General features: G+C 37.5%; 1 protein-coding gene across 2 annotated transcripts in view; it reads right to left on the bottom strand.

Moving 5' to 3' along the window:
• Positions 1–176: 176 nt before the first annotated feature.
• Positions 177–12,962, bottom strand: part of LOC108428315 (ATP-dependent 6-phosphofructokinase, platelet type-like) — a 55,468-nt gene continuing 42,682 nt past the window's right edge. The window contains exons 18-23 of one of the 2 annotated variants that reach the window (XM_017699226.2): positions 9,950–10,011; positions 7,686–7,797; positions 5,955–6,054; positions 4,576–4,581; positions 4,270–4,375; positions 177–2,580 (exon numbers count right to left, since the gene is read on the bottom strand). In XM_017699226.2, coding sequence (XP_017554715.1) covers positions 2,412–2,580; positions 4,270–4,375; positions 4,576–4,581; positions 5,955–6,054; positions 7,686–7,797; positions 9,950–10,011 — 555 coding nt within the window. In that variant the 3' untranslated portion in view covers positions 177–2,411. The remainder of the gene's footprint in view (positions 2,581–4,269; positions 4,376–4,575; positions 4,582–5,954; positions 6,055–7,685; positions 7,798–9,949; positions 10,012–12,962) is intronic. The other variant, XM_037530828.1, reaches the window with a different exon arrangement.

Genomic DNA, 12,962 nt, shown 5'->3' with positions numbered 1-12,962 from the left:
AGGGTGTAAAATGGAATAGGAAACCATAAGAACTCAATGCTGCTGTATTATGACTAATCAGTGGCCCTTATTACGTTAAAGGGCATGGATTATTCAACATCTCTGCATAATAAAATGGTTGTCATTCAGAGTGGTTTGGTGTAAAATGCTCCATGCTAGAGAAACTTGCCAAGTCATGATTGTTCAGACATTTTATTTGCAGTTTTGAAGGAACATTGTGGTTTAAAACTTTTTAATCTCCTCATGGCTGAAAGGTTGTAAGGCAATGTAGACATCACCATCACAAAACTCAGAAGATACATGTAGGTTCACAGGTAGTTTGATATAGTAAATAATAATGGCTATATTTGTGTTCTAGACATTGTGACCCTGGTTCCTGTAAAGAAAGTTCCATTTCTTAATCTTTACAATGATCTGTTTCACATCAAACCACTGCAAATGACTTTGTTTACACCTTAACAGCTGAATAAATGCATATGCATAAATATTGCAGAAAATATTTGCAGAAATCTAAGCATAACTGAATAACAAAAACATCAAGATTTGAGAACAGCAATTCTTTTTTTAATTCTTTAATATATTGTGTAATCATTGTTATACACCATGTGTTTCACTTGCTTTGTGGTCATCACTGACTTTTATAAAACATTACAAGTTAGCATAAATTATGAACTACACATTTAGAGCAGCTTATATAGCAGTGGCAGCATGTAAAGTATAATCTATCCATATTGTATTTCATCCAGGGTTGAACTCTCTGAGGGTCTACAAGGACCAGATTGAAAAACAGGTAACTTTGAGCTCAATTTATGGTAGCTGAGTTGAACATCAGATCACAACTACCTTAAAATAAGCTAACCTTACAACCCCTGTTTAAGTTTATATTTCATGCATTGCTGGTTCTGGAACAGAAAAAGGTGGCCTTACAGTTGAGGCCTAAGGCCTCCGGTTAATGATCTAGGACTGCCGCAGGTCTAACTGCCAGTGTGGTAGTAGTGTTGCTCTTTTCCAATTCAAACATCTTTTCAGCAGTGAAGCTATTTTATAGATTAAGATGCATCACAGCCCTTAATGTGCTACTTGATTTGTTTTCCTTCATTTAGGAAGTCACCTGCAAGTACCTTGTATAATATAATGTCAGTACAGTAACTAGTTTCACGTATCTCACTGTGGTTATTTAACCACTTCCAAACCTCTCCTGGTGCTAGCCGAATATTATTTGCAGTTATAATTTAATACCTGGCTGGTAATTAAATTGAATAAATCTATGCGACGGCTGGGGGCATCAAAGAAAAATCTAGAGCTAAACATTGTTCCTAAAATATTTTGAACAAAGGAAATTGTACATTTATTTTAAGGATAGATGGTGTTTTTTTGCAAAACACACACTGCCAAATGGTTTTAATTAATGTGCTTAGGTGTAAATAAGGTGCTGAGGTTTAAGACTGATGCCAACACATTTTTAAAATGTTAAAACTGCCTCTAGATCCTCCAGGATTAACATCATGGAAAAATGTAACATTTATTTGGAGAGGATTACACACAGAGTAAAATGAATAAAACACAGGCTTTTCTGGAACACTACAAACACATATCATTTGATCTGTTCGATGCTGTTAACAGTTATCTGCCTATACTGATATGATTTCGATATAATCATGCAACCCTTTCAAATTGTTTCACATTACATCTTCAAATTTGGCTCAGAGACATCAATCATGAAGTATCTTCAAAGTAGCAAGCTCTATGCCATGTAACTAGCAGTGTAGCTACCTGCATTTCTCTAAATAGCTGCAGTAAGCGCTGGCAATAGTATGACTGATTCTATCATATAGTTTTAGTTAATTTATGACAGCAGTAAAACTTCATTTCACAAAAACAGACATCACAGTCAACAGCTATTGACACACATAAACTCCTGCTTTGGTAAGAAGCATTCGCACACAGATTCAGACTAATCACTCAACAAATATCAAGGTGCTACAGAGAACAGCATGGAGTCTTGTGCAAAAGACAAATCTGACCTCACACTTCCACAGGACTGCACAGAGGAAAAACATGTACTGTTTACTTGTCGTAGACTTCTTCACATGGATGATTTTCACTTGCCTTTCCAATGAGGAAAAAAAGCATATGCTACGCCTACAGGCGTGTTTTAGGTTAAATTTTAGCTTAACTATCTGACGTACATAAGGTGCTAGCACACTAAGCTTACTTGTATCGGTGAAGAGGACAACCATGGCAGTACATCAGTGGCAGCAGGGTCTGATTAGAGGTATTTAAGAGATTCTACACCTATGCACTCAACACACTGCTGTGAATTTGCTATGAAGTTGAATGTTCACAAAATAAATTCTCTTCACATTCTTTCTTTTCTCTCACTCCTTTCACCCACTATTATATGCTCTTCCTTACTCTTCCTCACACTCTTTCTCTACCTCATTCTCATCCCGAGTCCTCAGACCAGCCACATGTTCCAGCTGGCCGGAGTCAGACACATCATAGCTGGTCTTGTACTTGGCCAGTATCTTCATTAAAGGGCGGAGCTTTAGCCACCATTGTTCCTTAGGGATCCTGTGCCTGTGGAACCATCAACAAAGTATGAAAATATGGGAGCAAACAGCACCTATTCCAGTTAGAGATGGATGAAACCACATTTTCTTTTTGATTAGTTACAGAGTAATATGAAGACTATTATTCTGATACCAAAATGCCAGTACTGATACCCATAGTAATACTTTTAGCAGTTAAGCACATAAAAAAGGGAAATATTTGAAACTGTATAGTGAAAAAATACATGTAAGTGTTAGTCTTAAGTAAACTGTTCAATCTAAGTCCATATGTGTCTTTCATCGGAGAACTGAGCTGGTCAAGAACTGCAGGGTGTTTCAAAAATTTGAGTGTTAAGTGACCTAATGTTAGGCCTTCGTCTATATACCTTAATAATGCCTGAGAGCGTTTATTTGCTGCAATCTTTTTTCACCATAAAATACATATTTCATTTATTAAAACATAAATATTAATATTACTGACTACATAAAAAACTTCCAAGAATCAGTACTTCACTATCAGTTTGTTCATCTCTAAATCCAGTTAATAAACTTACTTCAGTACGTCTTAAACTAACTTACAAGTTACACATCTACCACACCATATCTAAATCATTTTTTAAATATATAATTTAATATATCATTTGGATTGAGGTCAGGTGGTTAATTTGGCCATTGCAGAACACTACACTTCTTTTCATTAAAAATACCTTGGGTTGTTTCTCAGTAAACTTCAGATCATTGAGCATCGGCACTGTGAAGCACCATGTAACGGTTTTTGAAGCATTTTGCTGAATCTGAGCAGTTGATATAACCCTATCCTCTTCAGAATTCAGCATGTTGCTTTTGTCACCAGTCGCATCATCAGTAATTATAAGACAACAAGTTCTATTGGCAGCCATACATGCCCATGCCCCTACCTCCACCATGCTTGACAGATTAGGTGGTATGCTTTGGATCATGACTGGTTCCTTCTCTTCTCCATATTCTTCTCTTCCCATCATTCTTATACAAGCTGATCTTTGTCTCATCTGCCCTTATGATCATCTCACTTTCCTCTTTTGAAGCTTATCAGTGGTTCTTGTGGTAAACCCTCTTTATTTGTTTTGTTGAAGGCTTCTCTTGATTGTTGACTTTGACACAGATATGCCTACTTCCTGGGTTTTTTTTTTATCTCTCCAGTGCATTACATCTTTTTAAAAATGAATCAAATACTTTATTTGGCCACACCTGACATTTTTGCCGCTCTGATGAGTTCTGCAGGCTTGCTTCACTGACCACTCTTTGGACTTGAAATGTACAGTTAAAAGAAACAAGTTCTAAATGCAGATGCCACACTTGAAATCAACTACAGACCTGGAGGGAATAACACACACCTGCCCAAGGAACAGATGAGCACCTGGCTGTCCAATTACTTTTGAGGCTCTAAAAATGCTGTGTATGAAAATGGCTGTAATTCAAATAAAGCTAAAAGCCTGCACTTTGAACATGCATTCATTAGTTCATGTAAACTCCAATATACTGGAACTAAAATAACTTTAATGATGTCTAAATATTTGTGGACCTGCCTGTAGACGGTAGGTCTTTAGGATAAAATGGCCACTGAGGATACATACAAAGGAATTGGATGTAAGTTAAATATGTTATGATTCCAATTTTCTACCAATCAAAAAAAATCCCAAAGGTGGTCGGGCAACTTGTATGTGTTTGGGTTTCTTACTCAAAGTCCGTCTCTTCTTTTAGCTGTGTCACCGGCTGGAAGACCAAAGCTCTACGGCGCATCCCCAATAAACACGCAGAGTCCTCAGTGTTGGCAAACACACGACCTACATGCACAAATGTATGATTACACACATTTATCCTACAGAACTCTGCTCAAGATAAGATTAAGACACAAGATAAAAGTCTACACAAAGACACATTAATACAACTCAAAAATCTACACAAATACCCACCCAATATAAATGTAACTATGCTTATTTCAACAAACAGCAATAATCCTGTATTCTAACACAAAGGGATTTACCTTCCTCTAAATTCCACGACAGAACATGTCAGAAAAATAAAAGCAAAGAGGAAAAGACATTAAATTATGCAATAACTGAAGTTCAAGAGAAAGTTTTATTTATTTTCTTGAGCACTGAGCTGGTGAAATCAATCTTTATTGATTAAAGTATGTGAGTCAAAGTGATCATGCATTACTGGCACTTTCATCAGCTTTTTTAAGAAACTTAATTCATCAAGTACTCAACTGTTGTGACAGAGTTTCAAATGAGACACTTGAAGGACATTTTGAAGGACACTTTACATTATGCAACTCAATTTCAATTTAGTTTCATGTAGCTTCCAAACAAAAGTTGCATGGAACTGCCACCATGTAAAGCCAGCCTAAATTTCACTTGCATTCCATATTCATACAACAGTTCTTTTCAACAATATAATCTGATTGGCTGGGATTTGTTCAACCCAAGCCGTTATTTCTGATGACAGCACCTTTTATCACAATGACTACATCATTAAACTAAGCACCAGCTGCTAAATACTGTAATGACAACTTTATGGTGCAGCTAACCTAAGTTACTAAGTTTCTCCCATGGCATATGCAAAAACACCAAATTTAGAACCTGCCATTGCCCCTAAACAAGCTTTCCACTCAGCAGATGTGACAGTGGAGCAACTGAACAGACCAGAATTAGCCAGAAATGAAAGAATACAATTCAGCATCTAAGATGGACTGTAAGATTTATGTACTAGCCGGAACAAATCTTTCAGGTTAACCTGGCAATTACTGGAAAGCAGAACTGAACCTGATATTGTGGCATGTGTAATGCAAATGATGACTACTTTTTGAAGAAACAATTGCCAATATTAACGCACCTTTGATATAATGCTTGTGGCTTTACTGTTTGATTTAAATGCTGTATAAAAGCAACAGATCACAAAGAACACTCTCTCTATGTTCTTTTGCTTAAATGTTAAGCCTCCAACTTACTTGACTGAAACTCAGTTGCAGAAGCTGCAACCTACTCAACTTTCTAAGACCACTTTCATAAAATCATAATGATTTTGTATAGCAAGAACTATGTGATATAAAAGTCATAAATATGATATATTCACTTATTCCATGCTAACAATGTTTCCTGCAACTTTACATGTTTTCGTCTATCTTTATAGTTGTTAAAGAACTTGCTTCTGACTAATTGCACGAGTTTTTCAACATTTAAAGCCAGCCAAGACAATTAGTAGGTTGCAGTTGTGAAGAAGTATTGCAAAAGCAAAATTAAGAATCATTCAGCTGATAACACTACCTGGGTAACGCAACCTTTAAACGCAGTCGAAGTAAAACACATCATGCTAATGTCTTAAATATAATATTAGTGATGGTCAGTGTGTGTGTGTGTGTACCCTCAATGTAGAATTCCTTCAGCTTTTTGGAGATCCACTGCATAGCCTTAGCTGCAATCTTTGTGCCAAAGTTCCTGTCAAACGGAGATGGAGCTCCTCCCTGAAACCGTATTTACCAGGTTTGTAAATGAAACATGACTGAACTATTTACACACATACACATATGTATATATACACAATGATGAGCCAAACCATTATGACATGAATATATGAACATATGAAATGAATAACATTATCTTGTGGTGAGTACCTACCGTCTGTGATCTAAGGTCGGACAAACCATGAACCAGCGATGGGGTGTTACATGTGCAAGGCTCATTGATGTGTGAGGGCAATAAAGGCTAACCTGTCTGTCTCAAACTGAGAGAAGGGCTAATGTGGCGTTAATCGTAGAGATTTTTAATGATGGTTCTGGGAGGAATCTGTCACAGCACACAGCGCAGAAATCGATGGCACTAGAATGCACTGTGGGGAGAAGACAACTCTTCGAGAACTCTCTGACTGTTCTGCACTGGCTTTCTGTAGCTGCACGCATCAGATTTAAAACCCTAATGCTTGCCTACAAAGCCAAAAATGGACCAGCTCCTCCCTGCCTAAAACTCCAACCGCCATTCTTCATGATGCGTGGAAGACCAACTTCAAGACTTTTCTCTGTCCTTGGACCAAGGTGGTGGAATGAACTCCCAATGGCTGTCCGAACAGCAGAGCCTCTTGCGGTCATCAAACACAGACTGAAGACACATCTCTTTTTACAGCACTAAGTTAAATATTTATTTTAATGCACTACACTGTGTTTACTTCTTTTCCTTTTTCTCTAGGTATCAACACAGGCTTTTGTTTCTAGAAATATCTGAGTTCAGGTCTAGCTTTCCCTCTGGCTTATTTGTAACTAACAAAGATAATTTCTCTAGGTAGACTCTTTGTGTCTTTCTGGATAAGAGCTTTCGCTAAATGCTGTAAATGTAAAAGTGGTACAGGGAGTGTTCTGTGAGAAAACTCTGGGTTCTGGCACTCATGCGGATATCAGTTTGACACATGCCACTTACCTTAACATTGCTGTGGACCAGGTAAAACCCTTCATAATAATAGTATTCCTCAATGGCATTGGCCGCTTTCAGCAGGATAATGTGCCCTGCCACACTGCACATATTGTCCAGGAATGGTTTGAAGAACATGATGGAGAGTTTAAGCCTCCAAATTCCCCACATCTCAATATGCGCTGGAACAAGAAGTCCAATCCCAGGCAGCTACACCTCGTAGCTTACAGGACTTACAGGATCTACTACTAACGTCTTGGTGCCAGATACCACAGGGTATCTTCAAAGCCTTTGTCTAGTCCATACCTCAGCAGGTGGCACGTGGAGGACCAACAGCATATAGGCAGGAACTCATGTTTTAGCCCATCACTGTGTATATATAGTTACTAACCTACAATAACTTATACTACTACTAACCATAATATGACTGCACAGGCCTGGTAGGTGTATGTAAGGAATTTGATAGTAAAATATACTCTGGATCTTTATGCATCCAACAACTATAATGCATCCCAATAAAGTTTATTTGTGCTATTCATTTCATAGGTGTGTTGTGTGTGTGTGTGTGTGTGTGTGAGACAGTTCTATGAAAGAGTAAATGATGTACATGTGTGAAGGTGAGCGCTTGCATAAGTGCATAAGTGTGTGTGTGTGTGTGTGTGTGTGTGCCTGGTTTGTGTGTTAGAGAGTGTACCTGCTGCATATGTCCCAGGACATTCTTCCTGCAGTCAAACACTCCTTTGCCCTCTTCTGTGTACAGCTGGTAGATAAAGTCTGTAGTGAAATTCTCATTGCTGTTCTCGTTCCTGCAAAGAGAACACACACGCACGCACGCACGCACACACACACACACACTTACATTAACACATGCCCACATACATTTTTTAGTTTATTCAGTATCTCATACAGATCCATACACACATGCAGTTATATCTTCATAACTGTGCATTCACTTCAATGCAGTCTATGGACCTTTCTACTGAATTCATTCTAGTAAACTGCCATTCCAACAGTGAAAAATGAATTAGTATTCAGACCTCCAATATTAATAAGGATAATGTTATGATCTATTTAAACCCAAAGCATTAACTGAGATAATAATAAGCTATATATATATATATATATATATATATATATATATATACACACACACACACACACACGTTGCTGTTGTTGGAACAAAACCTCGTATCTCCAAAATGGTAACTTTACAGGAGAGAGAAGAAACTTTACTTTTAATGTAAGTCAGTGGAAACAATGATGTTTTAGCCAAGTCATTTTGGCCCATTTATTTAGTCTATTATTAATTAAATCTACAATGTTAAGTACAATATGCATTTTCAAATTATATCATAAACTGAAAACAACAAAATGGAGATACTAGGTTTTCTTCTGACAGCAGTGATATATAAATTATCATTTACAGGGTACTTTCTGTGGCTGTCCCAACCCCTAACCTAAAAATCTAATGTTTAAAAATAATACATTTTGCAATTTTTTCTGTGTTGTTTTCTTTGAAAGACCTTTTTGATTTCTTCTAAAGTGAAACTGAAAGATTCAGATTTATCATTCATCAGTTTAATAAAAAAAAAATAAACGCTGTCCCATGTTTTAATATAACTAACAACACACGAGTTTTAGTCAATAGGTGGAGCCTTATTTAAGCTACACTGCTGCTTTTTAGAGCAGAAAGTGAGACTGCATCTTTCTCCCTTATGGCCACATGGTAAGCAGTTACATCCCACTATTTTAAAGTAAATATAACATTAGAAATTGTCACTACTGAAACACATATTTTCTGCAATTAAGTGAACATTTTTGTATTGATGTACAACAGTTCAGTGCTGTATTTACTTATCATGTACTTAATAGCTTTTTTGAGTTATACTAAAAATTCACTAAACATACTACCAAAACATTTTCTGTTTCAGAGGCTGTGGTAGAGTGAGCTCGAAGTGGCATGGATGTTACCGTGTTGGCATGTTTGAAAGAAGTTCAAGCATAAGGCTGATAAAATGTTTCTCTTGCCCTGTTACCTTATTGCACATGTTATCAAAAAATCCAATCAGCACAATAAAAGATCCATCACCATGGTATCGCACAACTATTTACATAAAAATAAATAAAACTCAAATGTATGACAGGAATTTTGTTATTCTTCATTGACTATTCTCCCTTAATTTCCCTCTCTAACTCAGGGTGCATATCGGCAGTGAGACTAGTCATCTTACTTGCAGCAGTTCGCCCCAACTAGACTGGGCCTGACCTTAAATACCTATAGCCCCTCCCAGTGGACTAAACAAAAATTAAATTCAGGTATTCATAAGGCAAAACAGTCACGTTCCCATTCACAGTACATACATATTCAGCATATACTTCAAGTAAATATATCTACAAATTCTTTCTTTCTTTCTCTCCAGGTCGACCCGTGCACCCACTGTCCTTGTGTGCCTTTCAGGCCCGCAGACCTACAAGAGGACCGAATGACCTGAGCCATTACTCTTTCCAGGAAACAGGTAAGTAACTGTCTCTTTAAGTTAATTAAAATAGAAGGCTTCGTCATACCTTGTCCCTTTCAGTCTTGTTCTTGGCTGTTGGTGATGTGCTAGACCAGCTAGCATCATCACAAAGGCATAATTTTATTGGTATTGACAACATTTTTATAATTGAAACATAAATAAGGTATGGAGCCATTCAAAGCATAAGGATTTTGGTCTAAAGTCCAAGTCAGTTAAAAGTCTGAAAAGACTTTTGAACTCTGTCTTTGAACTGCTTCAGTAATCTGTGTAAATCACACTTACAACTAACCATAAACCAACATAATAGTCACCAAATCAGTTAATAATATCTCTACTAACCAACATAAAAACACAAAAGCTACTGCTTTATGACAAGAGCTAAGAAAGAAACATTCTGCAGGGTGAATTGTGTGTGTATGTGTATGTATGTGTGAGGTACCTGAGTACTAGGCCTCTCTGGATGCTGGTCTTCATCTTCTCTGTCAAATGCTCTACATTGGTCTGGAAAATGCAGTTATTAAAAACTCACATTAACGTCACTGCCCTCCACAACCACACGCTCTCTATGCATCTCTCTCTCTTCCCCTCTCTCTTTTTCTCCCTCTCTCCTTTTCTTACTCTCTCTCACTCACTTTCTCCTCTCTCTCTCTCTCTCTGCTGTAAACTCCTGAAATAGTCCACAAGGCTAAATATAACACACTAAGTTTGGAGCAGGAGAAGGAGAAAGAAAAAAATAGGCTCCAGGACAATGCTATTATTTAATCCAAAAGCAGGGGGTGCTATTACTTCTAAATCTTTTAAGTGTTGATTTTATCTAAACTGGAATATAGACTTAATATGTATTTGCTGAAGGACTCATGTCGGTGAGAGACTTGTGTGAGTTGATAGATTATACACAGATCAGGCATAATATTATACCCACCTCCTTGTTTCTACGCTCATTGTCCATTTTATCAGCTCCACTTATTATATAGGTGCACTTTGTAGTTCTACAATTACAGACTGTAGTTCATCTGTTTCTCTGCATACTTTGTTAGCCCCCTGTAACCCTGTTGTTCAGTGGTCAGGACCCCCATGGACCCTCACGGAGCAGGTACTATTTAGGTGGTGGATCATTCTCAGCACTGCACTGATGTGGTGGTGTGTTGGTGTGTGTTGTGCTGATACAAATGGATCAGACACGGCAGTGTTGCTGGAGTTTTTAAACAGTGTATCCACTAACTGTCCACTCTATTAGACACTTCTACCATGTCAGTCCACCTTGTAGATATAAAGTCAGAGACAACAGCTCATCTGCTGCTGCAGTTTGTGTTGGTCATTCTCTAGTCCTTCATCAGTGGTCACAGGACGCTGCTGGCTGGATATATTTGGTTGGTGGACTATTCTCTGTCCAGCAGTAACACTGAGGTGTTTAAAAGCTCCAGCAGCACTGCTGTGTCTGATCCACTCAGATAAGTGTAACACACACTAACACACCACCACCACATCAGTGTTATTGAAGTATTGAGAATGATCCACCACCCAAATAGTACCTGCTCCATGAGGATCCATGGGGGTTCTGACCACTGAAGAACAGGGAACAAGGGGGCTAACATAGTATGCAGAGAGACAAATGAACTACAGTCTGTAATTGTAGAACTACAAAGTGCACCTATATAGTAAGTGGAGCTGATAAAATGGACAATGAGCGTAGAAACAAGGAGGTGGTCATGTTCGGTGTATTTGTGTGTGCATGTCTGTTGTAATTCCTCTATTTCCAACACTCCAGTCACAACAATAACATCACTAATCACAGATTAACCGCTTGTAATAATCATGCTGTTGTGTGTGTGCCTATGTTTATGAGAGTATTTAGGTCATCCATTCATCCTAATATAGACACACTATCTTTTGAGACCAGGTAATGGATGATTCACTTGTTCAAACACAGGAAGCAGGAGACAGATGAGAGCGAGAGAGAGTTTTCAACTGACCTAGTGGAACAGTATTTATCTCTGCATTCCAACTAGAGCTTGAAGCATTTGTCAGATACATACAGAATCCAGCTGCTCATGTCAAGTTCAGTTGGGTTCTCACAGCCCACCTCCCACTTTTAACAAATTTTATGCTTCATTTTCCCCTGAATTCTCTTACTTTATTCTACTACTTTAACTACCTTAAATTATTTTTTAATCTAGCATGCTAGAGTTCACTACCATCAGCACCGAAGTCCACGGGGGCCCACACTCATGTGAAAACGGGAAAAAGTAGTGAAACAATTGAGCCAAAAGAGTGTTTAACACTTTATCATTTTAGATTTATTTCATATAAAGGCTTATTATTCAGTAACTACAGGGACTTCAATGCAAACTAATGGAGCTTTTCCTAGGTTATAGAAGTGTGTAATAAAAACTTGTTAAGGGGTTAATGTGTCGGTTTGGCCAAAAATATGCACATGTTCTATTTGCAGAAATAGAATTTTAGTAAACAGGTAAATGCTGCCATCTCGCTACATCAGCACAGCACAGCGCACAGAACAGTGCAGTAAGGAAAGATGTGAACAGTGTTTGTGATGCTGTTAAAAAGTATTATTTGATGAATAAATTTGTTAAAGCAGAATTTAAACATATTTTTTGACACCTGACAATTTTATCATAGCATATTATTTTATATTGTTTTGTATTTTTTTTTCTGTGCTTTAATGATGGCTACTGTTGTTACTACACAGTAACTGGTGCTTTCCTGTCAGCTGTTTCAGCATTTTGGATGATGATTAGCTGGTCCTGGTCAGTTTCAGACTCAAAGCATGATACTGTGGTTCCGTTCAGGCAGAATTATGTCGGACTTGGGTCAGTATTGGACGAAACAATTTCAGGTCCAATTAAAGCTCTAGCTCCAAAAAGGGGTGGGTAACATGATATTTTATCCTGACAATTTTTGTTATTGCGATGCTCTTAAAGACCACTTTTGTTATTGGGGTGATCTTAAAGATCACTAATCAGTTGAATGCTTGATTAAAGAGACAGCATCATTATTGCTGTTTAATTGTATTTAATGCAAGACAGTATGTAAAATATTAAATAACAATTTATCAAAATATTGTGATATGTATCATGAAAATTTCGTTAAGTATCGCAATATACTATTTTTTCATATCGGTCACACCTAGTTGCAATTCAATTTTATTTTATCCGTATGCTTGTTTCACAACAGATATTATCCTTAAGGAGTATTCCAGGAATTCCAAGATGAGTGCTAGAGTGAGGTTCAGGCACAGCAGTGTTGCTGGAGTTTTTAAACCCTGTGTACAATTACTTACCACTTTAATAGAAACACCTAGGTTGTTGGTCCAGAAACATAAACACACAATAGACCCAGCAGTTTCCAACACCACCACTATGCCTGATTCACTCATGCTAAAGCAATGCTATATTACATGTTACTAATACGCCGGTATAGCAGCTGTGCTCAGA

Source organism: Pygocentrus nattereri, chromosome 19 (genome assembly GCF_015220715.1).
Source record: "Pygocentrus nattereri isolate fPygNat1 chromosome 19, fPygNat1.pri, whole genome shotgun sequence".
Taxonomy (NCBI): Eukaryota; Metazoa; Chordata; class Actinopteri; order Characiformes; family Serrasalmidae; genus Pygocentrus; species Pygocentrus nattereri.
This window is presented reverse-complemented; position numbering and strand designations above follow the sequence as displayed.